Below are 27,684 nucleotides of genomic sequence, written 5' to 3' on the forward strand. Positions count from 1 at the left end.
AGGACTGACCCTGAGCCTGGGGAGGAGGCAAACGAAGATTTGGATGTAAGTGTGGGCACTTTGCCCTTCAAGTGGTTTTAAGAGTGAATAACAAAAGCACATTTACTTACATCACGTGTGAACCATCGTTGTGCGATCACATGCAACTTACAATCACTTTTTTGGTTGGTTAACTGCATCTTTTAAACTGCAGGGGGCAGCACTGCATATGAGTACAATATTTCCGATTGATCTTAAAGTGAACCTGTCACCTAAAATCAGGGAGCCACTATTCCAGCGTTTCCCAAATCCAGTCCCCAGGGCCCTCTAAGGGTGCAGGTTTTCCAGGTCACACGTGAAGTAATATCACCTGTGGTTCTTCTAAAATGTGCGCGTCAGTAATAAATATCATACTCACTAACTGTAACAGGCTCCTCTGTGGGATCTCCGGTCAGGTGGCGGACTCCCCCTGCCCCCGCCTCCTGCCCATGGCAAAATGCCACAACTGCGTCATCGAGCCGTGGCTTTTAGAACGGCCCACTCACTTCACTAGTAAGTGGGCGGGATCCAGGAGAAAGACCTTCTTTTCCGTGAGTCCAGGAAAACACATGCGCTTCAGCAAGGAGATATGGAAAACATGCCCTGTTAGTGTTCCCTGAGGACCGGATTTGAGAAACCCTGCACAATTCAGTTTATCAATTTATTAAGAACTACCGACCTCACTGAGGCTTCATCCACTTTGAGCCTCATGCCTCATTGAGGTGATTACCTTTTAGTGAATTGATAGATTCCACTCTCATGGATATTGCCTCACATAAATAGCTGCCTCAACTTTATGTAGACAACAGGTCCACTTTAGAAATGTTTGTATCCAAAATGACCACATGCAAATGGAAAATGTGTGGCTGTCTTTGTTAAGATATATATCCTATAGATTTCTTCATAAAATTAATGTCACTGCAGTGTTGTAGGTAGAGATATTGTACAATATGTATTTGTTTTCTGAATCCAGAAATACTTAATTTAAATCATTACATTACTATTAAGTCACGCCAGTGGCAGAATTTCCTAATTAAGCAACATGACAACCAAATGAAGCCGGCTAAAAGTAAGGAATTTTCGATATTCATGTAGAGGTACAACAAAATGCACTACTTTATAAAATAAATATCACGTGAACTGGACAAACTTTTTAAAGAATATAGAGTGTGTATGTTGTGTCTGTGAAAAACAACAGCTCTCCTAAGCTTTATAGACATATTGGGCCAAAGTTATTGCTTCATAATACCAAGTCACTCATCATTCACATATTTCATGAAATTTGACCAATGGCCTCTTATTCTAGCCTTCCTACCTCCCCTCCCACAACTCCCTTCCCAGATTACGCCAGCAGTAGCGGTGATATGCCCACAATAGTAGTGATGTAGGTATAGCATTAATGTCCATAAAATGTGAGTTACAGTAGCGAAATGGCAGCAATTAAGGACCAGTCATATACCAGCAGTAGTTGTAATTCCAGTAATTGTTACGATTCCTAGTATGAACTCCAGCGAGAGGTAATAGTGTTTTAAAAAACAAGAGTGTCTTTATTATAGCAGATATACGCGAAAGTCAATTGGTGCAGTTAGCTAGTAAGAAGCAACTCCATTCACAGGAATGGCAGGTTGCAAACAGCAGGAATACCACGTAAATACGGATTAGACAATAAAGTACAGTTGTAGCGAATGGAAAAACGTCCAAAGAAGCAACCGGTTCCAGGACACAAAGGGTGGACTGCAGCACAGGTTTAGCAGGTGTGAGCTACAGATGCAGAGACAAGGAGACAAAGTTACTCCTTTGCCAGGAGGCACAAGGCACCAGATGATCTGCAGGTATCGGAATTCCAGGTAGCCAAGATGTCCAAGGCACCAGACAAGCCACTGGAGGTACAAGCAAAGGAAGGTCAGGCAAGCCAGGAGGTCAAAGCAGAGAGATCCACAAAGTATCAGGGAATAGGCAAGAGGAAAGTCAGATTGAAGCCAGAGGTCAGGGTCACAAGTAATGGTGCAAAAACATAGGAATAGGCAGGAGTCAAAACCAAGGAGAAAGTCAGGATCAAACACACAGTACAACAGACAACCAACAGCAGCGAGGACAAACGATGAACTGAACAAGTTGCAGGGAAAGGCAGTCTCTTAATGGCCAGCCCCAGGGGATTGAATCCAAAAGTTATTGAGACTAATTCCTGCAGGTTAGGGGAATGGTCTGAGTATCACCTCTGGTAGTAAAGAGGTACTGCAGGCCAACTTCACTATAATGGCAGAGTCTTAACAGTGATACAGATATAGATAAACTTATTTAAATTAAATATAATAAACCCTAAAAGAACAATAATAGCAGCCCCATAAAATCAACTCAGCTCCTTGGGCATTTATTTTGAACTGAAGATCCGTGAGGTTGGGAGAGGGGAGTAGCTGCCACCTTCAGAAGTTTAATCCTTAAGTGCGCAGCTTCTGCGCCCTCACCTCCAGATGAATTTGGAGAATTGGATTTAATGGTAAGTACAAAAATCCTCTTTTTGGGTACTGTATAATATATTTTGTGCAACAACAATCAATTGTGTGCTATAAAAGATTTGTTGCCACAAAATAAGTCAGTGTGCTACTAAGTCTTTTTTTGAGCCAGTGTCCTGGATACTCCCAGATTGTGGCGTGACCTCTTAGACTCCTGGAAGAACAGGCAATTGTGGCTTTAGGAGTTTAAAAAGAGATACATTATGTAATTACAATGTAACCATGCATTATATACATTGCATATGTATCAGGTTGTAAAAGTACAACAAAATTATTTATATAAGGGGATAATATAAAATATTCATCTGCATGCCTTGTGTATGTTTACCCATAGTTCCCAGGGGCGCTTAGCTGCCACGCTGGAGCATCAAAGCAGGTTGTGCACCATAGTGTTTCAGCAGATCCTGGAGCACTACCATCATGTCATATTTACTGAATGATTGTCGTTTATGTATTTTGTGTAGAGCGTATCTTATACTTACACCTTTATTCGCTCAGAGAATTGTGTCTTGCTTGTATATATTCAGTACAGTATGAGCGTGTGACACAAGCCAACCGCGTCCCTTAGAGATGTGTGCAATTTTAATTTACCTATCACTTTGCCCAAGGTGATGAACGCATTTTTCCTTTGAACCTATCTACACACTAGATTTAAAGTTGCACAAATGTTAAAAACGTAATTGCTCGCTTGATGACGTTAATGATGACATCAAGTTGCGCCTGGGGTGTGTCAGGGGCGCTCATGTGTAAGTTCACTACAGGAGGGGCGCAGAAACGCAAGCCATCCATGTCCCTTAGAGATGCATCTGACCTTAAGAGATGCCTTTTAGGATGCATATCTTTGCACGTTCCTTAGGCCTGGTGTAATTTTCCATGCTGCTAATGGTGGAAGCCTCTTTGTGATGGACATATCTATACACTAGATTTCAAGCTGCATGAATTTAAAGATAATATGAAACTCAATATACAGCCACAGAAAAAGTTTTTGCATGTATGCAATAGTTACATTTTCATTTCCAATTCTGAATCAGAGCCTGGTATTTTTTTTTATTTTTAAAGGGAATTTTTAATTATGAGTCACACAGTCATCATCACCCCAAAAAAAGAAAAAATATAATAGTAATCCCTAAAGTAATAAAAATATAAAGAAACTGAAATACTTTAATTTAATCAGTGTTCACGGCCATTTGTCAATAATTATGTGAAGCACCCTTGGCAGCTATTAAAGCAAGTTGTTTTTTGGATATCTAATTAACCAAGGGAGAGATGTATAAAAGTGTGGTTTAATATATGATGTTAAAACCACCATGAATTAGATGCAATTTTCAAACACAAACTGCATTATCTATTACTATAGAGTTTAAAATCGCATTCGATGTGCGATGGTTTTAAAAGATGAAAATCGCCTACAGATTACCACGAGCCGCGTGCAGTTTAGAACAAGCCGCAAACGACATGCACATATTTGCAAAATTGTTCAAGGTGGGCAAGAACAATTTTTTGGTGGGACAATAGAGCACGCTGAACTCCAAGGAATGCTTAATGCCTTTGCAATGGTCTTATAGTGTTCCCCAGGTTTGAGCCTCTATAATCATATCTCTGACTTTTTTGGAATGCTCTTTAGTTTCCAATCTTAAACTTTGTAATGGACTTGCACTAAATGTTCATAACTGTGCTCTTTCTATCCTTCACAATTTGGCTATTAATATAAATCCACATTTTTGTGTATCCAATGAGTATAATTTTTGTAGCCATGCATAACACATCAGTGTCCCAGGGGAAATTGATTTCTTTAAAATGATATTTAGGTTTACAAACCTGTACCCCTAGGTCATTTCAGAAACTGATGGCAGAGTCCATGTGGAGACCTTCGCCGACCACTGTGTGTTCATTATTGAGGGGGCAGAGAAGATGGACGAAGGGGCATATACTGTTCTGGTTAAGAACGAAGCCGGAGAGGACAAGGCCACTATCAATGTGAAGGTCATTGGTGAGTCACTAGAGACAAGCTCACAGGCCTCCAAGAATAGACAAGAACATTTAAGATATTCATTATGTTTATGCTAATTAGATATTTGCTTGATATTTAAGATATTTATTATTCTTATGATAACATTTTATATTGTCTAGCTGAGAACAAGCAACTTTTATACTGTTATCAACAGGAAGTCAGGGGTCCACTGGAATAATGCTTCCCACACAGAACAAATTCACAAATACATTAATCTCCCTGTTTTTGGAAAATTCAAATTGGGACAATGTGTGCGAACGTAGGGGGCATGGCGGCATGGTCAAAATACACATTTGAAACACTGGGCTGTCCCAAACCCCTATCCACTCCTATAAAAACACCCTTTCAATGCTGCAAGCACTCCCCTTAGTGGCATTCATTTCCCAACTGTCCTGGAATGAGGACAAACGTTGTGATTGGTGGGACTGCAGGAAAGTCCCCTGAAATTGGGATGATCCCATGTGAATTGGGACATTTGGGAGCTATGAGGTTGAATGGACTGATATTATCTCTTTCCATGTTAAATTGTTAGTTTCACTGTAACTTGCTAGTTAAAGTTAAGTTGAGCACAAGGTTTGTCTACAAAATGTACCTTGCAGCATGGACAGAATTATGTAAGATTGAGGCTGAATGGTGATTATACTGTTCTGATACACTGCCCCTAGTAAACCACATCTCCAACGTTAGATTTTGGTCTGAAATGGCAATAATGACATGGTCTATGCCTTACTGCGCTATACATGAGATAATGTTAGATGTGAAACTATCCATCTAGGGGAGCAGACCGTTCTTGGGGCACAAGGAGGCTTCCCCAAAGGGTAGGTGGCAACAGGGGATTTGAGGGAAATTCTCCCCCAGGCCTCCAATGGTCTAACGTATAAGGACAAACAGGACGTCCATCGGTGTAACAGTTAAAGCACTAATTGCTCAGTGCCTGAATATAACACAAACAGTTGTGTGTCTGTAGGCCGGATATCACTGGCCTATATTGGCATCACGCAGCATACTTACACAGGGGCCTGATTTAGAGTTGACCGTAGAGACACAACATTTGCGTTTGAGCACACCTGTTTCCACATCTGTTTTGTATTGTACATATTCAGAGCAAAGAAGTGTTAATCATCACAATCAACCCCAAATTTACACAGCTATCACATTATGGGGCGGGCTGGGCCGGGGGGCATCGTGCCCCCAGGCCGCTCAGTCCGACAGCTATTTGGGCCGCCCCACCCCCGTTGAATACAATATTTAATGAATATTTCAAGCGGTCGCATCACAAGACATGTGATGCGGCCGCGTCAGCGCACAGACGGCCGCATCGCGTGTCATGTGATGCGGCCACCTGTGCGCCCCCCGGGCTGAACTTTACCAGCCCGCGCCTGATCACATTTCAACATCTGTGTCACACAAGATGAGTTGCATGGCCTTATTGAACTGCACTTGCACGTTAACAGTCCTGGGGGTAAATGTATCAAGCTGAGAGTTTTACAGCGGGTTTGAAAAACCAATCAGATTCTAGCTGTCATTTATTTAGTGCATTCTACAAAATGACAGCTGGAATCTTATTGGTTGCTATAGGCAACATCTTCACTTTTCACACCCGGCGGAAAACTCTGAGCTTGATACATTTACCCCCTGATCCGCCTCCAAGTGTAAGAGGCTGCAAATACAAACAATATGCAAATCTAAATATGAACACCAGCTCAGTACATGCAAAGGGCATTCGTTTTGCACCAAAACACATATTTATGTCATGCAAATGCACTTACATGCAACTCTATATCAGGCCCAAGGTATCAGGTGAGGAAATAGGTGTAGACATTATTATTATGCAGGAAGACAATGGCGTCAGTTAATATGTTTGGCTGCCGGCTATGTCTCTTAGGGCTAGATTTACTAAGCTGCGGGTTTGAAAAAGTGGGGATGTTGCCTATAGCAACCAATCAGCTTCTAGCTGTCATTTTGTAGAAAGTACTAAATAAATGAAAGCTAGAATCTGATTGGTTGCTATAGGCAACATCCCCACTTTTTCAAACCCGCAGCTTAGTAAATCTAGCCCTTAGACCTATAGGCCAAACCTCCATTGTAGAGCTAATTAGAACACATGCAATAAATAAATATTTGATGTGTTTTCCAACTGTGGAGTCACCCTCATATAGGCTGAAATAACCTTCTGTATTGCTTTGCCATGTTGCAGAATCCAAAGGAACAGTCTTCTACAATCTGTGTAACCTTCTGCCTGTCTCCTGTTACAGAGGTCCCAGACCCACCTGAGGTCCCCAAGATCCTTAACATTGGAGAGGATTTCTGTACCGTACAATGGGAACCACCCAAATATAACGGAGGCATGCCAGTCCTAGGTAAGATCTCAATCCCACCCCCTCTTATTAAATAACTTTTCATAAAACAATCTCTCTAAACAACAGTAAGCATAAAGATTGCACAGTGGCAACAAAACAATGTCTTTCTCATTACTTACAAAATAAATGTATTTGTTCAAATGCATTATAAGCAGAAACTTTAGTCAACAGTGGATTAAGGTTCAAAGGATAATTCAGACAATGCGCCTTATGCATATGTGTTTTTAGGAGTCAATTCCTACATTTAGTTAACCTTACAATCCAGGGCCTGTGAAACTACCCCAGCTGACCCCAATTTAGGATGTGGACTATCACCAAAGGCTTGATTAATAATTGAAACATGATTAGCACAGACATTTGTTATAGCGCCTCTATCACGGCACCGCATTGCTCTAGAAATCTCATCACATTTTTTTCCATTGGGAAAAGAATTGCAAAATGGATAATTACTATTTATTTATAAAGTGTCAGACATATGTTTTAGTTATGTACCATTTAGAAAAATTACAGACCATTTGTAATACTATATACATAGAGAGAAAGATCTGGATTTCCTAGGCTCACCTTACCTGGGATGTCAATCTATTTCCAGCGTAAAATTATTGCTTAGTATCGCCATTCTCCACTACAAGAATACATCAATAAGAGGGAGCAGGGTGAACACACAGCTATGTGCTCCATTTCAGATACTAGTTTACCACCTCTTTCAAAGTACCACATATGGCACTTACTGCAGGCCCATACAGAAGTGGAAGTTGCTCAATCAATTTATAGGCTCATAGCAGGTGCTTGAAAGGGTGGGGTTATCCTAAAAGGAACAAACACACAGAGAACTCACTTACCGCAGGCCCAGCAAACATGTACAAATTGAAGAGCGAGGGGTTTGCTTATGAATATTAATGTACTAGAGGAGAAGCGATGGGATTATAATTAAACTGATGTCTCAGGCAACGAGGTGTGAGAGGCAGCAAATTGTACAAAATTAATAAAATATGCTAGATTTTCTTGCTGCAAAAGTCTGCGTTATTGATTTCTGACTTTTTGGTAAGTAGAAATTAATATAAAAGTCTAAGTTACTTTGTGTACTGGAAGAGAAGAGAAGCACTTCATTTGCCATCAGAAACAGGCAGCGGAACGGCTAGACCTGAAAACATGTTAAGCACAATAAGGATTATTTGTGAACAGTAGTTTGTATACGGAGCAGTGACCCATAGCAACCAATCAGCAACTGCCTTTGGTCTAGTGCAAAGTAAAATAATGACAGCAAGTATCTGATTGGTTGATAGGGGGTACAGTTTACACCTATAATAATAAATAATGTCCATGGTTTGTACTAGTGTGCCAGAACATCAGAGCCTATAGAAACTATATAGAACAATAGAGAATGTAATATTTATCGATCTTATTGTAAAAGCGTCCCAAATAAATCATATAATATAGGGAAAAATCCAGTTGTTTTGCCTATAAAGTGTTGTTATTAACTTTCTTGGTATCCTACAGGCTCCAACTACCCATGTGATGTCATATGAGTGGGCGTGGTCTTGTCACCAGCATGATGAGAAATATGTGTGTGCATCTTATATCCCCTTGCCCACCTACCTCATAGCTTAGGGTAGGCTTGTGTTATACATTGTCCTCCTATGGACAAAGGTCTCAGGCAGCTTGCCTCAATGTGGGAACATTCCTAAATGCTTATGCATAGTGGGAGCAGGCTTGTTCGTATAAATGATGTGATCAGAAGATTTGTACCCACAGCTTCACATCCCAATAGGCTCTCCATGTTTCTGTGACCATCAGTAATGTCTCAATGCCGGTAGAAGACCAGTGCAGGTGTAATCTCTGAAGAGACGTGATATTTTGCTCTTGAATTGCTGCCATCTTGCTTCTTGAAATGTGTTCACTGATTTTGCCTCTGGGTCACACCTGCAGGTTACGTCTTGGAGAGGAAGAAGAAGAAGAGTTTCCGCTGGATGCGGCTAAACTACGACCTGGTGAAGGAACTGAGTTATGAATCTAAAAAAATGATTGAGGGAGCGATTTATGAGATACGTATCTATGCGGTAAATGCCATCGGCATGTCTCGCCACAGCCAGCCCTCCCAGCCGTTCATGCCCATTGGTAAGTTGGACAAAAATGGTACAGCCTATATGTTCTTTTTCATGTTAAAGCACTTTTCACCTTCATATAACCTTAATTGAACTGGGGCAGTACGGTGGCTCAGTGGTTAGCACTTCTGCCTCACATCGCTGGGCTCATGAGTTAAATTTCCGACCATGGTCTTATCTGTGAGGAGTTTGTATGTTCTCCCCGTGTTTGCGTGGGTTTCCTCCGGGTGCTCCAGTTTCCTCCCACACTCCAAAAACATACAAGTAGGTTAATTGACTGCTAACAAATTGACCCTAGTCTCTCTCGGTCTGTGTGTATGTTAGGGAATTTAGACTGTAAGCTCCAATGGGGCAGGGACTGATGTGAATGAGTTCTCTGTAGAGCGCTGCGGAATCAGTGGCGCTATATAAATAAATGATGATGATGATGATGATGATGAATTGAATTGGCTTGTGCATGCCCTCTTGCAACTTTTAACTGATACGTTGTTTTATCTTTGTTATTTCCTTCTGTGTTTTTCACCAAGGCCTATATATAATGAAGGCAGAGTTTATGTTCGTTATCCTCGGACATAAAACTTCTCAGTGCACTAGTGTACTATTTTATCCAATGCACAGAATAAAGCAGCTCTGTGTTGTATCCAAAGCCCACAGCATAAACAGCTCTGCCTGAATAAAGACCTTTGTAGAAGACACAGATGGGATAAAAACAATTTATTTAGCAAGGATCACAGAAGGGGCGTACAAACCAATAAGTTAATGTTATCAGAAGGTGGAAAAAGTGGAAGAGGTACAATTAGTGCTATGTTTATAATGCATGGATGCTACTCATCTTAATGCAGCCAGTGTATTATATACAGTTGTTGTATTTTGATATCATAAACTGAGATAATATCCTGCAATTCTGGCATTGCTGCCACAGTGGTACTAGCAGGATTCATGCATGAGCAGTAACATATACAGATTCTTGTTTTTTCTTGCACATATTTGACGTGTTTATTTCAGTCACACTACTGCTGTCCTAAATATCTTACTGGATAGAGAAGCTAAGAGGATACCACATCTGCCACTCCCTGGCAGGTGCTCATCCTGACTGACATGACTGCGGTATGTGACTACCGACAAAGAGCGTGAAGAGGATCCTGGGGGTAAATTTATCAAGCTGCGGGTTTGAAAAAGTATAGCAACCAATCAGATTCTAGTTATCATTCTACAAAATGACAGCTAGAATCTGATTGGTTGCTATAGGCAACATCTCCACTTTTTCAAACCCACAGATTGATAAATTTACCCCTTGGTTTGAGACTGGCCTCTGCATGTTGTATAGATTGCAGTGAGGGGTAGAACTATTTGGATCACAGGGGGTGCAACGGCTATGAGGCAAGGAGGGGAAGGGGGCCGGAAATCCCCGTCCAACTGCTACGCCGACACTAAATCTGCTCTTCTGAACTTTTCTCTTACACACATATGTGTACGTCACATACTACAACACCCTGTTCTTAATGATATGCCTGTAGAGAAATCCTGCAACCCAAGGACTGTGTGATAAAGATGACCTCCATTTGTTTTAGCTTAGAGACAGTAAACCAACTATAGTCATACTTCCTAACTCTCCCGGAATGTATGGCAGACTATCGAATTTTTGGGTAGTTCTCTTGAACTCACGGGAGAGCAGGCTACTCTCCTGCATCCTGTCTACTTCCTAGTGAAGTGTGCAGGACGCAAGGGTCTCAATGACGCGTTTCGCAGGAGAGTTATATTAAGTTGGCGAGTATGCCTATAATTGTGCCCTATCATACCCATATCTGCAGCTTTGGAATAGGAGCCCTGGAATGGTAATTGTAGAACCTCCCAACCTTCCTACACAACCACCTTGTGTATAATAGGTGCAATCTTAAGCATACAAAGTGTTACGAAAACATGTACATGCATAATTTGGTAATTTGTGAGTTAAAGGGGGTTACCTAGCAACTGCCCCTCTGTAGAGTAGTGTTTGTGCAGCAGTTGTACCACGTTCTATGAAAAGGAATCTGGAAATCCATTTAATACTCTACAGTTAAATGTGCAGTGATTCAATTGTACATTTAAACAGACCCACAATGCACCAGTGCAACACTACACGTTCCCTCATTTGGACTTAATTCATCCCATTTGTTTCTTTCCAACCTGACCTTAGTTTACATCTGATATATAAATCAGGTTATATAAATTTATCCCTTAGCTCCCAACATTGCATATTAGGCTTTTGAATTTATAACAGCTGTCAACCTGTATATTATCGTATCATTAGTGTGGTGAGATGTTTGTAGCTTTGTATATTTACAGTAGCTGTGTTATATGGTAATTTTTTTATCTAAGTAACAAAGCAATGTTTAGCTGATGATGATTTATCATCAGGATCTTTGCAGGGTTTAAAAAAAAGATTAAATAATTTTTTTTAAAAAAGAGTAGATCCCACCAAAAGTATATTAATGTGGTTTAAGCGTTTCTTGGTACAACCAACTTCTAACACACAATTAAGAGCGCAATTTTGGGGCCCACACTTTACTCGTACATTTGGGCCACCCATTGTGCTCAACTCTTAAGTAAGACACAGAGGGTACGTATTTGCAACTGGACATACTATATTGCGATGCAAGGGATGCAAATGTAATTTTTTATTACAAGGAAATACCGCTTGCTTTTTCATTTAGCACACAATTATAAACAGCTTTAGTGGGATTTAGAGTTCGGCTAGAGCAAGCCCCCTTCCCAACGCTACATCTGTCCACATATTTTCAAGTTGCTTCCCTGCAACCGCAAAATTGCCCCTTCTAACTGGATTTACTCTTAATGCTAAATATGGACCTATGTGTTATACACTGAAGTTATATTCATTAAACAGACCCATTTACACTGTATACATGAGAGCCTGCAATCAGATGCAAAATCTGATGTAATAGGCTGTATTCACATTCTTACTTACTCTCCCATAATGTCCATGGTACTCACAAATCTTCTCCTGGACCCCCTGGATTCTCTCAGAACCCACCAACTTCATAGTGAATTGGGGGTACGGGGGCCACAATGACGTGATTCACTGTTTGCTATGACACTTTGCAGCATTTCATCCTGGGGTTGGGTCCATAATGGCACATTGCAAGCGCCACGCCCCATTCCCCCTCCCTGCCTTTGCTCTTGACCCCCCCCCTACCCCCCTTTGGGACTATATTAAAATTGGCAAGTATGTGTATTGGACTGGTTTCCCAATGGCATTAAGAAAATGCCAGGGACACTGCTTGTCTGGCATGTTCAAGAAGATTGACATGTGGTGGTAACCAGAGCTTGCACTTGTGTTCTCCTGACCGCACCATCGAACCCCTTACGTTCACTTGCAGTGAACATGAATAAATGGAGCATGTAGCATCCAAAAGGAGCTGTTGCACCACCACTCCCGATAGCAGGTGCAAGTGGGTATGAAGTCACTGAAACCGATAGGTTCTATCCCCACACATACATGCTGAGATCCCCATTTTCAGAGGAATTAAGTCATTTAATAATTTGTTTGGAGGTTGCACTATTTGCGTGAAAGTGACTAGGAAGAATTTAGGAAACTGTATTTTTTTAAAAATAAATAAAAATATTCATTATTTTACCATATGATCAGGCTTAGTTAGGCTTAGAAATCAAAAAGTGTTTCAAGGCAAAACCAATGCAGTAAAAAATGCAACTACTGTTGTAGTCATTAAAGTTCAAACACCCTTAGGTCCTGAAAGGCATAAGTGCAAATGAACAGCAAAAATCAGAACATACGATTAAAGCACAATTATTAAAACTCCATTTATGGGATATCTATTCATGCCTGTGAAACATAACCCTCATCCTGTGCTGATCGGGACTCCTCATGATTGCCCCTCTCAGTGTCGGGAGTACTATGCCTTGTAAGCTGAGCACAGTGAGCTCACCTTTCTAACCGTTCTGCTACGATGATCTGTCTTTTTCTCATTTTATTTTTAAACTGGTAATTCAATCATTAGCAATGCAGAATGCTGATACGCCAACAAAATGTGCATGGAGCCATGGTGTCCGGAGCCTCTCGCTTTGAACCCATGCCCTTTCTCCCACCTCCCCGACCCCCCCCCAGTACTTTACTTACCATCTCCTCTCCAGTGGCACCATCCACTTTTCTTTTTTAATTTTAGCTCCTCTCGGTTCCCTTAACCATCATGAATGTAACGTAATGGCGCTGTAATGCTTAAGGGAGCCAAAAGTAGGTGAAATAGAAAGGAAGAAAACACCTCTGGAGTATATCTCCAGGATGAGTTACATTTTAGGGGGGTGTCCACCCTGATCACCCCACTGCCTGGATCACATGCTCCAGTTGCTCCACTCACGCAACCTGGGTGGAAACATAACAAATATCACTAAACGTCTACCACACTCCCTACATTAGAGGATAATTTTACTCAAAACGGCCTTGCACACACTTGCCCCTCTTCATCTGCCCATGACAGGCTCTCTGTGGGCAGATGCTGAGGGACTGATACATATTCTGGTACATAGCTGGCCTCCATAGCTGGAGAAACCATTCATTCACTGAGATGCTGCTGGTCAAACCTGGTCTCAGGGTCGTCCCAGGCTGGTATGTCAGCTGATCACGTGACTCTCACATCCAATCCAGTGCTTGTGATAAAGACACCCAAGTTAGAACATGACAACGTGGCAATCCTTCCACTGAGACCCCACTAGTACGTCCATATTTCTGTCTGCTAGTACACTCACATAGTTGAGTCTTATATATGAAAAGGAGCAGTGAATCACACTGAGAGCAAAGCGTTATTCAAAAGTTCTACTGTTAAAATTTAAGTGTAGGTTGAACCACAGTACATCCACGTCTCCATTCATTTGCTATTAGTTCCTGAATATTCAACAACGTTTGTGCCCTCTATAATCCAATGGTCAGTACTTTTTTTGGGCTGCAACCATTTTATGGAATTCACTCCTTTGCACGACAAGAATTTCCACTAGTCTTCAAACATTCAAGCGTTCTCTGAAAAACCACCTCTTCAGACAAGCTTATAATATTCCTCAACCAGCATCTTAATCTTCCTTGGTTACCCTATTACCAATCTCTGCACAGCTAAGACAAGACAACAACCCTCTGACCAACATAATTGTGTGACTGAGCATACAGCCTACTAAATACTTTGCAACCTTTGCATTCTAGCTGGATAAATATTCAATATGATGTATCACTTACCCTTGTGTATTAAACCATTGTCCCATAGATTGTAAGCTTGCGAGCAGGGCCCTCTTACCTCTCTGTCTGTATGTATTACCCAGTATTGTTTTATTACTGTTTGTTCCCAATTGTAAAGCTCTACGGAATCTGTTGGCGCTATATAAAAAAATGTGGATGATGATGATGATGAATGGTCCTTTGTATGTTAGGACTAAACACCGTCAAGTGGTGTTATCAATGTAACAGTGGGGGCCCACAGGTTGGCATGCTAGGAGTTAGCATTGCATATTTCTGAATTAGGTGAACGTTGGTTGAGGCAATAACTGGATATTCGACCTTCATATGACTTTATGCTGCGTATGAACAAATCACTGTATTGACCAACCTTCTTAATCGTGTATTGATCTATGGATCTGAAGAAGGTGTGACTTTTGACATTGTTATTATTGCTTTTATGTCCACTTAGCTTTATTCCAGGCCCAGAAACATCAGCTAGGTGACAACTCTAGCACAGATCCAGAAAAGGCAAATTCTATTTTAATGGCACCTTAAGGTACTATGCTTTCAAAATAGCCTTTGCTGTAGTCTGTCTTCCAAGACATGGAGTCTAGTCAAGGACTACTTTGTATACATTTGTAAAAATACCAGAACTCTCCACCATTTTTCCTGTGTAGTTATTGCATGATCCATTACAACAGATAATCTAACATATGAGCGGCAAGTAGAAATAAGTGTCTGCATTTGGCAGATAAATTTTACGCGTTTCGCAGGTGGAATTTGGCCTTTAGTGTTCCCATTCATACCCGAAACTCAACAAAAAGCAGAATTAATTGACCTTCATCATCTCCGTTCCATTCATACACTATAAATTCTGTGAAATGCAAATATGTGGAATGGCTAAGCAGAAGTCAAAGCTCGTAGTGCTAAAACTTCGGATCTCTTCTCTGTAATGGCAAGTATACAGCGAATTATTAAATGTGTTAAAAAACTAGAGAAGCACTAAACACAAGATGTAGTTTAGGATCTTACTGAATCGTTCTGGTTTTTAGTAAGATTTGGGTTTGGATGAATTCTGAATCCCGATTTGCTTGTGATTTTAGTATGCAGGAGACAGAGACCTCACTTTCAGATACGTGATTAGCTTTAGAGGGAAGTCCATTTTTGTTTCATAAATATACACATTAACGTACTGCACATGTGCAGTATAATCATACTTGGCAACTTTGTGACAGGGGTAGGAGGGGGTGTTATGACTTCTTTGCATCAACATAGCTCCGCCCCCACCATAAAATCCTGAAATTAACGGCATTGAATTAAGGGGGGGGGTTTCGCGGAAATGATGCAATTAAGCCCCGTCCCCGATATTCAGTGCCGTGAATTTTGCATTTTTCAGGATCCATGAGGCTTGCCTACTCTTCCCGGAGTCCTGGAACATTCCCCGAAATTCTAGGAAAGTAAGCAAGTATGAGTACAATGCATTCATATTTAGATTTCTGCATATCTAAGACTTGCAGCACCGCATGGAGAGGCGGAATAGAGGTGTACAAGTTCAAGTTGAATAGAGCCAAGGCATGGACATGTAACTGCAACATGACTCCCTGGAGATGCAACATAATTAAATTTAGAGGCATCTCAGATATACTTCTTAGAGGCATACCATTTGCTGTTACCTGAAGCCTGGTGTAACAATACGGGATGAAATTGATGACATCAGCAGCACTATCTAGCCACTTCAGATTGGCTATTTGCTTAATAACCCCTCCTGCTGATAGTACTCTATTAGCATCGCTGCTACATTATATCAAGGTGTGGCTGCCTATGCACATTTCTGATTTGTTCTATCCATTTGGACCACTGCAGGTAATAAGATTCCCATTGGATTATAAAGTGGTATTTGTATATCTGACATAACTTTCTATACCTGACATAGTTGTGTTTTGATTTGGGCTTATGTTGAGATCCGTGCGACTCAACGTACACACATTACTACGTTTTTATGTTGTTTTTTGCGACATTATTATTACTCATGGGTTTGGGGCACAAAATGCATCCAATTTTAGATTTTGGACCACTCTCATTCATTTTAATACGCCTATTAGGTTCAGTTCTTAGATCTTTTATAGTAGAGTTTTATAGCAAACCAAATTTAATGGTATGGATTTAAGCCTACTGTAAATGTTATTATGTTATACAACTATTTGGAAGTAGCACTGAAGTTTCTTCATAAGCAAATGTGTCCTGATGTCCCCCAGTCTGCCACAATGGAATCTTTCCCCATTCACACAGCTGTTTATGGGCGTCATAATGTTGTCTATGCAGAGAATCTACTCGCCCACCTGTCACAATCCCGAAGGTTTCAGGTTTTGTAACTGGAGACAAATATTAGACACAGGAGACACAGTAGACACATTAGACACTCAGATAGGCTAGACCCAACATTTCTCTTACATGTACTCGATTCCAAGCCATGTAGACCCGATGTACGGCTGCACTAAATCATATAACAATTCAGAATATAAATCTGCAGCTGGATGAGGGCACAGTTGTGTTTGTGTGAAACAGCAGTGTTGCGATTAGTCTACAGCCATCAGTCTACCAGAACACAGTATGTATTTTATTTCATTATACGCTGCACAATTTTTCCCCCTGCAGTATATTTAGCCTAACGTGACGCATTGGGCACTCGGACTGAGGTAGGAAGGACACTTGTCCAAATTGACAGAGGGCACCTTGAGTGTGATTTAACCTTGGTACCAGTGTCGTTTCAGTGTCTTCGTATTACTGCTTTTCATCGTTTAACAATTATATTTTTTAGACTTTTTTATTAATACTGATCTTAGATTAAATTATTACTATATTTAAAAATATGTTCTGTAATATGTACATAACTGCCTGGTGCATACCTAAGGGTGAAGGGGATGCAAAGCTCCCACTCCTGATCGCTCTACTCTCTTTCCTGCTTTAACCCCATCTCCCTTTTCCTTTACTACGCTCTGTGCCGCCAGCAACCCACTTATAGTTCCATCATCATCATCATCTATTTATATAGCGCCAGCAGATTCCGTAGCGCTTTACAATTGGGAACCAACAGCAATAAAACAATACTGGGTAATACATACATATGTAGAGGTAAGAACGCCGTGCTCGCAAGCTTACAATCTATGGGTTCCAGGTGCTCAAACTTACAAACACAGAATCTGACCTCCAGCCACACACACTCAGTTTCTAGCATTTTGTAGAGTGCACTAAATAAATGACAGCTAGAATCTGATTGGTTGCTATACGCAACATCTCAACTTTTCCAAACCCGCAGTTTAGTAAATATACCTCTCTCTGTGCTTTACTGTGATCCACTATGGATCTATCATGCCAGCCGTGGCTGCAGGCCTGATGGCTACCTAAACTACTGTAACTTTTACTGCATTAGTAATATTAAAAAAAACAACCTCTATTAAAGCCTGTCTCCATAAATTAACATTCTATGAATGTACAAATATTACATCATGGTATACATATATATATATATATATATATATATATATATATATATATATATATTGACCAACAAAGCATGCTGGGACATGTAGTTTCACAACACCTAGAGAGCCGCTGGTTGTCCGGGACTAGTAGATTAAAGAGGAAGATAATCCCTAACCCTGAGGATTGAGGATGGTAAAGAGTATATTTGATGTTTTGATCACAGCTGTGTTATTTTAAACACCCTCAATAAAGAGCTATGATGTAGAGCGGAATATATTTTTATATTACAAATGACTCAGATCTCTGCGACATTTAAGAGATCCATAGCAGCAGCTGTTATAATCTCCACGTTGCTAAGATAATGTGCATCTTATCTATTTTCATAAAATATTATGTCACCTAAAGTCACCTTTTACATAATGAAGGTGATGTGATTCACTGACATGAACAGTATCCCACATTACACTCCTCATATCACATTTATATATATATAGATTCACAGACTTTGTTTATTGGGGTTTGTGAGAAGTTCTGTTGTCCCGACTTATTTCTCCTCTCAAATAATTTTTTGCCCGGGAAATAATCATTCCTTGCCTGTCTTTAGTTTCATAAATGTGCTGATGGGAATGTGTCTTCTATATTTAGAGGTGAGAGCATGAGGGTGATTGAGGATCAAGGCCCCAAGTGCAGGGAAGAAATGTTCCTTACTATGGAGAAGGGGTGGGGTGAGGGGCTTCTGTTGAGATCATCCCCCCCTCCTCCCCTTTCTAGTACAAATCCTGGGTTATTACATCCCGGTGTTTCCTCTGCCATCCTCACACTTGTGCTGTGAGCCGGGAGTTTGGTTTCTGTATCAGAAGACTCCGTCAGATCCACCATGACTCGTGTATCGAAGACCGAGGAACCTGCGCAAGTAGATTCCCCAAGGACAGCGCGGAGACAGAAACTTGATAAAGAAATAAAAGGTCTGGGCTGATCCCATTGGAATATTTAATATATCTTGATCCTGAGGAGTAACACTGTGTTGGTTTCAGGGGTTAGTTTTCTGACACCAACTGGTGGAACTAGTTTTATGTTCCCTGGACCTTAGATGTCAGCATTTTTTCAAGGAAAATTTGGATTTAGTTGTGTTTTACACCATGAAATTAATTTCTGTCCTTTTAAGGTGAAGTTTGTGGCTTGTTAAAAGCTTAGAAATGGCCATTATCTCTTGTTGGTAGCTTGTTTGATTAAGACTCATTTACATGACTTTTTATTTTTGTAATATTGTATTTGGTCATTATGTCTGTATGATGTTTTTATTTTTTAGTGCAGGTTTTTATTATCTGGTTTTTTTTTTGGCTTCGCCGTGAATTTCAAACTTTTCCAGATGTTCCAAGTGTTCTATTGCTACTGATAAAATACTAGAAAATTAATCGTGTCTTATGACGATGATTTAATAGTGTATTGGCAAAATTACATAGTAGCAGAATAGAAAGACATCTGTCAAAGAAGATCATTCAATAATTCGGCTGTAGAAGTTTTTGGTTTTTGTTTGATGCAGTTTATTTTTAAACATATATTTGAATGAGCAGAAGGTATGCAATATTTTTGCTAGTTATTTAAACTCACAGCTCAGATGCATCCTCTCAGGTCATACATGGTATATCAATTCTGCACGTGGTTCTTTTGAATGGTGAGATTTTAATATTTCTGGCATAAGGGGGTATATTTACTAAACTGCGGGTTTGAAAAAGTGGAGATGTTACCTATAGCAACCAATCAGATTCTAGTTATTATTTATTTAGTACATTCTACAAAATGACAGCTAGAATCTGATTGGCTGCTATAGGCAACATCTCCACTTTTTCAAACCCGCAGTTTAGTAAATATACCCCCTGGTCTTTCTGAAGAGCTCATTGTAATAATAGGCAATTATTTAGCACACAAGGCAGTATAATCATATTATAATATTATAATGACCAAGGTGGGTCTGAATGCTGGTCCTGGGACAATTGTATGGACCATAATAAAGCATTTAAATGAGAGCAATGTCTGCTCGTATTCACATCTCTTATACAAGGATCATATCTGATACAGAATATCTCACTGGTTATAAATTATCTTAAAGTATGAAGCCACATATAAATAGATACCAAATCCAGCCACTATGTGGAGGGAGTCTTAAAAAAGAGGTCAGATTTGCATCAGCCCAAAACACTGCATGTAATATCCACATTATACTATTCTGCACCTTATTTATGGAGATGCCTATTGACACAATACAGACTGTTTTTTTTATGACGCTGTGTTGTGATTGGAGCGTTACCGTCCATATTCTGGACTGTGTGGTGTCTGAAATGCTTTTGACTTTCTCCAGATTGTAACCAACATAAAAATCAATTAAGAGTGTTGGTTACACATCTGTTTTTTTATATGCCCTTTGCAACCATAAACACTATATAAAATAAATCCGGCATAACCCTTTCCCCTCCCATCTCATTGCCTTTGACTCAAGAGGGATTTCCCACGCACCTCCCCTTCTCCCCCTCTACCCCTCATCTTCTCTTTTATTTTGCTCTTTCTCTTCCTTCTCCTTTTCTTTTCTTTCTTCTCTTTTAAATATAAAAATGCCGGTCTTTATTTCATTGAATCTGTGCTATTTTTATCTCTGAAGCACGGAAACTTCTACTTCACTATCCAATGTACTGAATATATTTTGTTTGATATAGCATGTATCCTTTTGCACTGTTAATTCTTTTTTGACCGTTAATAAACACTTGTTTAAAAAAAAATAAAAAAAATCCTGCATTATTATTATCCTGATACTGTGACATTATATAGTGACAGCAAACTGCTTTACAATGTAAATGGAATTCAACCAATGTGAATGTTGCTACACTTTGTGTCTTATTGTTGTTGTAATAAGTGAAAAGCCTATAGGCTGAAAATGGCAGCTTGAACCACAAAGTGAAGGTGTGAGCGCAAAACATAAGGTTTATAGGTTAGTAGATGCAGAACTAATGTATACAGCAATTGCATGCATATTCCAATTTAATGTCAGACGTTTATCGTCTGACGTTTTCCCACAAGTGGTTATCAATCCTGGTGCATACTCAGTCAGGTATTGCTCATGTTGTGTAAGTATTTACATGGTTTTCTGCTCTTCTACCTGTTTAGCACCTACCAGTGAACCCACTAACCTGACGGTGGAGGATGTCAGTGATACCAGCATTACACTGAAATGGCGGCCCCCAGAGAGAGTTGGCGCAGGAGGATTGGACGGGTACAGCGTGGAATACTGCAAGGAGGGCTGTAAGTGTGTTATTCACATTGTCTTCTACACCACTTTTACATCGTGCTTCGCATGGTCTGACCATTGAGAAATACTGGTCCTTTAATCAGCAATTTCAATATAAAAGCACATTATTAATTTAGTGATGGTTCTCTGCATGTCTTCCCAAAATTATCATAAGGCCCGAAAAATTATGATAAGAAATAATCTGTTATTATTTGGGCATGACCGTCAACCAGGCAGCCTGTGACCCCTTCTTCACCTGATTCTCCTTCAACCTACTTCAAAGGCTCCCTCAAAACTCACCTCTTCATACTCCGCTATCCAGTCCCCCCTTGACCTTCTTGTCCATCACCTCCTCTTCCTTTGCCCTCCATCTCCATTTTATCCCAGTTGCACCTATTGTCTCTCACCACCCCTCCCTCTAGAATGTTAGCTCTCATCTCTCCCTATAGTCTCTTGTCTATTGTCCATCTTCCTCATATGTTCTGTTATGTCTTTTGCTACATTCTCTGAGTCCCTACACTTGTGTGTAACTGTTTCATGTATTTTGCTGAATTTTATGCCCTATCTTTTATACGTGTCTGTGTTTGTACGATTGTCTGGTGCTACAGAATATGTGGGGTGTTATAAATAATAAATAAAATTATAATAATAATCTGTTTGCATGGTCATCTGTAGACCTCGCTAATAAACCCCCATTTGACTCTTTTACATGACCTCAATGCAAGCTGATGTATCGGCCTAATTTGATCACCCGTGTGATTGGCCAAATTGTAAACAGATCCTGTCATTTAACCCTCAACCTGAGTGACAGAATCAGCCCGCGTGAGCCGAACATAATACCATTTTTTAACTGGTCCAGTTATAGGGCAAAGGAGCGGTCAGCTTCTGAGATTACCTCTGAAAGACGTATTCCCCTGTCCTATTGTTAGTATTATAGTTAGTAATTTGACATATTCCTATAATGTTTGGCTGTATGTATTACGTATTACATTTGTAACAAGAGTAGCTCCTTGATTTGCTGACTGTACAATAATTATAACAAGTTTGATTGGTCAGGAAATCTGTAGCTGAATCCTGCTGTCTGAGAGTAGACCTGGATTTCGCTGTGTGACTGTATTATATCAGCAGACTATTGTTAGAATTACTACATCAGACAGAGCGACTTCCAGAACCATAGCGAGCCCCCTGAACATTCCGGGCCCCAGGCACTTACTTATATTGCTCTCTGTCTAATCCGGACTGCTTGGAACTCATATTCTTGACAGACACTGCTACATGATGGATCAAGTACATGTTATTATTGGCCTGTTGTGAGCTCCTTAGGTAGGCATAGGGTTACTTCAAACATTTCCTGACACTACAAGAGAGCAGCTTAATAGCAGACCATCTTGAGTTCCTCTTTCCCTCTTAAGAACTGGGGCTCGTCCATGATAAACACTCCAGTGTTTTTGTAGTCAGCACACTATAGGACTCAGAGAAGAGCCAAGGAATGTGCAGATTAATTGTAATCCTGGCTTGGTATCCCTGCTATCTCTAATCAGGTGTTACCTGAGCTTTTCAGCTCAATGCTCCATAACCCTGTATCCATTTACTTCTGGCTTCTGCACAGCTGACAATGACTAAATGTGATTTGGGCAGGAAGCTGGCTGTGTTCTCTTATCATCCCCGGTGCTTCTGTCTATCGCCTTTGCTGCTTGACACAGCAAGCAGCCACGGCAGAATGTGCCAACGTGCTCGATACGCAGAGAGGCCAAGAGATTATCCACAGCTGCTGGGAATGCATCTCAGCGATGAGTGGCTCTCCTCTGTTTCCATTTGTAAAATAATGACACATCTATTCATGTATCCCATACCCCGGCTGCAAGTGCAAGTATAAGACTTAAAGCGTTTGCCAGATGTATCAGAAATCTAGTGGTGTGTGAATTCTTTGCCACTGTGTGTAGGTTTTATTTATAAGCGTTAACCACTGAACTGCTCTGTGCCAGCCTGGATTATTTCTTCACAAGCCCGTTGTACAGTATTGTTCCAAAACTGTCAAATTTAATCAAAATAAAATAATAGTATATATTCTTTCCTTCCAGCACTATACCAGCCTACGTATGTATGCGTATAATCATGCAAAACCTGAAATAAGACACAGACCCTCCTATTTTTTGGAAATTAAGGTCACAGTTTATTTTTTGTTATTATACCTTGTTGGTGGCGGTGAGAGCAGAGCAGTCAGCTAACCACTAATCTTCAACCAGTAACCGTGAGGGACAATCGCTCAACCACTAAACCAAGAATTACATCATTACTATTGGCCGGTGCTAATCTGGCGTCAGCGTGATTGCTCCCCTTTCGGCATGCCCACACAAAGGCCGCCAAGGGACCTTCCATGCAAAAGGATCAAGAGTCATGTTACTTCCAATGGGGCAATGACGTGCGGTCAATCAGGGTAGCACTTTCAATTAGTCACCCACTGCACAGTTCTCCTACCCACTGCACCTCCCCTGTACAAAGAAGAAAAATTTGATTAAACAAACCTGGATCTTTAATCTCTAAGTAGGGTGGGAGGGAAGTGTCAGCGACGATCAGGAAACAGAAAGACCCGGCATCCACTGGGGCTTGCTTTACTAGGGTACCAGGACACCTCCCAATGGAATCCTATTGGCTGGGTCTAAAGAGGAAACACAAAACTTAACCCTGAATGGTAAGTGCCTCTCGGAGACATTACACATAATTTTAAAAGTCCTCGGCTTTAGGCCTCACTTGTTGTTATGCTCATGTCCTGCACCTTATTCCCTGTTTACATGAGGCCTCTCTGAGCAAATTGTTGTTTCTCTGCAGCCTCCGAATGGGTCCCCGCACTGCAGGGACTGACCGAAAGAACATCTTCTCTGATCCGAGACCTCCCCACCGGGGAGAGGCTGACCTTCAGGGTCCGAGCATTTAACCTGGCAGGACCCAGTGAGCCATGTACCATGAAAGAGCCTGTGACCATCCGTGAGATCATGCGTGAGTGTTGCAGGGACCTTTCCATGTACCTGAGATATGGACAACAGTTTGTAGATTACTACACAACACAAAAACGTCATTAAGTACTGCTCACAAAATACAACTGTTGTTGCAATAAGATATTTTCAAACTATAATGGTATAATGTCCATTGAAACATTTTATTTCCTACACGAGTGGAGCTCAACCACATAGACACTTGCTGGTAAATTTACTTATCCTTCCAAAAAGGAAAAGTGGAGATGTTGCCCATAGCAACCATTCAGACTCTAGCTATCACTGTCTAAAATGTACTAGATAAATGATAGCGAGAATCTGATTGGTTGTCACGTTTCCTTTTAGAAGGTTTAATAAATCTATCCCTTGGTCTTTTTGCATTTTCCAACTTCATTTTTTGAGTTGTCCTCTCTAAAATAATATTCTGTGACTTATAGACGGTCTCTTGTAACATTTACGAAATACATTCTTTTATCCTTCTGGTTCCCTTCTATTTTCTTAACCATGTACTGTACCGAATACATTGCCTTGTTTTTGTTATCCTTGGATATGCCACAGCTCCGCTGTGTCCTATACATAGGAAGCACTTTTAGCCAGAGAACAACTTTGTGTCTTATCCAAGGGTACTGATAATAAACATCCTGGATGATTATCTAAATACATGGCTAAAAAAATCACACCCCTCAATAGATATACAATGAAACAAAATAGACTTATTAATAGTCGCAAGAGGCCATGAACTAGACAATAAATTAGACTTATTTCAAGGGTAAGTCCAAAAAAGAAAAGAGAAAGAGAAAATATGTATAGAGGGGCACTCAAAGGGTTTAAATTGTTAAATGTAGACTATCAAATTGAGAAAAATTCATATATATATAAAAAAAAACATAACTTTATTGGTATTCATTAAAATACTAGAGTTCCCCATGTATTATTTGGGGTTAATGACAAATCACAAAATTAGCGAAAATATTAAAAAATGTAAATGAGTAATAGTGACCAGAATTCTTTGAGTGCCCCTCTATACATATTTTCTCTTTCTCTTTTCTTTTTTGGACATACATGTTATAGTATATGAGGGTGCACCACAAATCAGTAATAGATTATTTATATAGGTCACATTTGTGTTGACTTTATTAAATATTTTCTGTATGGGTTTACCCAGTGCGGTCTACAATTTTTTAGCTTATTTCAAGGGTAATCCTTATTGCTGTAGAAATTGACCACAAGGGCGTTTGAAAGTGAACTCATACTGGCAATGATAGATAGCATTTATACAGTCAAAAACTATTTTATGCTCACCTGTCTCAGTGAGATTTTAATAATAATAGTGATAGGGCTGAGGTCTTTACTATGATAAATCACGAGATCTTAATGAATAGAGCACTTTTTAGCACTGATTCAAGTAGAAAACAGGTAACCTGTATCCTGTAACTATTTTTAAACTGCAGCACGTCTTCCTCAATCATCAGACATATATATCTCAGATGTTGCACAAGGTCTAGACATGAGGCTGAATAGACAGCAGATATTTAAAGCACAACACCTGAGATGTCAGTATATGCATCTGGTACCTGAGGAATTGCACCTAGAAACTAGTCACAGGGCACTTACTTGGATATAGGTTATCTGTTAAGTTGATGCACGTTAAAAGCTATTTCAGTTTGGTGTATGCCAACATTCTAACCGATCATTTTAATCCCATCTTTCATTAGAACGGCCAAAGATCTGGCTGCCAAGATACTTGAGACAGAAATTTTTGAAGAGAGTGGGTGAGACAGTGAACATCGTCATACCCTTCCAGGTGAGTGTGGCTGTATTGTTATGTACACTGGAAGGAAATGTGCAATTATAGACTAAAACTTGGGGTGTAATCCAATCACCAGGGGCGGTTATCAGGGGGGTCATGCTGAGCTGATAATCAGGTTACAATTTACACATAATGATAAGTGTCCCATGCAGATATACAAAACTCCAATGTGTACTAAAAAAATATTTTTTTTCACCCCTGCCCCATCTCCCTAAGTTGCACAGGGCACAGTCCATGCTAGGCTGGTCAGGTTGAAATGTCGCTGATGTTCCGGTCTCTAGGCTAGAAGGGGGGAATTGTGAACGTTACACTGCAGGATTCTTCTGACAGACACTCAGACGCACGTAGTGTTGGACCTCACAATGCGTCTACAACACTAGTATATGCCCCATCGCTTCTCTGCCTTTGGCTAAGATAAAGTGCAGTTGTAGCAGAGCTGCACTTGGTCCTCTGGCGAGAGGTCCGGGCATGCTGCTTTGAAAGGCTTGTGTCTTTTAAAGCGGCAATTGTGCCTCCGGAGTGGTGACCTGGGGGTGCCAAAAATCATGGGCAAAAGCCTTAATACAGTGATCACGTGATTATGTTGGCACCCAAGCACTTTTGACCACTTTCCTTTAACACCACCCTTATTCTTTGCCCTGGCCTTTTGGCGGGGCGAGAATATTTGTATAACCAGCCCAGCCATCAGGCTTGGGCCGTACCCACTCGGCACTATTTATTTTTCTCCACGTTTGTCATTTTCACTTTTATGTTTTTCACGTTTCTTGGATTTTTTGAAGTGCGGGTACGCTCTTATGGGCTCCGTTCCCTGGGAGATCTAGGAGGGCTGTGTGGCCCTGAGGTTCCGGCCCCTCTGAAACAATCATTTGTCCTTCCTTCCGGGGATTGGACCAGTTGTCGAGCCCTGGGTGAAGCTTCAGTGAATCCCAGGGGCTAAAGGGGCCCACCTAGTCTTGAGGCGAAGGGGTCTGAAGAAGCCCCTTGCCCCCTAAGGGACCTTTTGTAAGATGCAGCCAGATCTGCACGGGAAGGAATTTTTGTGCACATCTGCAGTGACACAAATAAAACAGATATGTCCAATTCTACACCAGGCTCTCTGTGTTTAGCCTGTGGCTCTCCTTAAACACTGCAGATCTCTGCCAGACGTGGGGCACTCACATAATCGACTGTCCAGCCAAAAACAAGCTGTCTGTTACTGAGGCTTAACAATGATCTCAGTGCATTATAAATGGCTGTAATAGGTTACAGTTATAATAACTGGGGGAGGAGAAAAAAGATATTGTGGGGGATTAACCATGATTCTAACTGAGCCTCACATTGGTTAGGATCCTGGAAGCTATAGCCTAGCAATACACGAGTTGCTGTAACGTTGTATTTGCTCCTATATTTATAAAGGGCTTCTGCACTCTGTAAATGCTGATCCCTGATTTTAAAAGTGCTTTGAAAAGTAGAGGGATGGTCCTTGAGGTAGATGGTGCCATATGATTGGCTACAAGCTGCAACCAATCATATGTTGTCCTCTATGGCAATGCATGCCATAGGGAGAGTCTACAAGCCCGTTAACCAGAAGGCTGGGACACCCCCTACAAGGCGTTGGTTCAGTCCAACCTCATCTGAATTCTTGGAAACAAAGTTTTTTAAGTTACTGGTTTCCAAAATTAAATGTGACTGGGAACTATTCTTAGCCCTCCATCTTCACTTACATGTGTCATATGTGATCTCTCACTGAAACATTCAGAATGTTTTAATATATACTCTGTAATTGTGTTGCATGTATCCAATTTCTTTCCATTTGTATCTTTATTGTGAACAGTTGGCTAATACTGCATATTTGGGTATAGGTTTAAAAAAATTATTATAAATCAGCAATATTAATATTCTCTTGTTTCTTTT

At 40.5% G+C, this 27,684-nt stretch overlaps 1 protein-coding gene across 1 annotated transcript in view; it reads left to right on the top strand.

Moving 5' to 3' along the window:
• MYBPC3 (myosin binding protein C3) overlaps window positions 1-27,684 on the top strand; it is an 89,404-nt gene that overhangs the window by 47,265 nt on the left and 14,455 nt on the right. The window contains exons 19-24 of the mRNA XM_075188628.1: window positions 4,362-4,521; window positions 6,798-6,902; window positions 8,832-9,020; window positions 20,868-21,002; window positions 23,818-23,985; window positions 25,697-25,785. Of these exons, the coding sequence (XP_075044729.1) occupies window positions 4,362-4,521; window positions 6,798-6,902; window positions 8,832-9,020; window positions 20,868-21,002; window positions 23,818-23,985; window positions 25,697-25,785 (846 nt within the window). The remainder of the gene's footprint in view (window positions 1-4,361; window positions 4,522-6,797; window positions 6,903-8,831; window positions 9,021-20,867; window positions 21,003-23,817; window positions 23,986-25,696; window positions 25,786-27,684) is intronic.

Source organism: Mixophyes fleayi, chromosome 10 (assembly GCF_038048845.1).
Source record: "Mixophyes fleayi isolate aMixFle1 chromosome 10, aMixFle1.hap1, whole genome shotgun sequence".
Lineage (NCBI taxonomy): Eukaryota > Metazoa > Chordata > Amphibia > Anura > Limnodynastidae > Mixophyes > Mixophyes fleayi.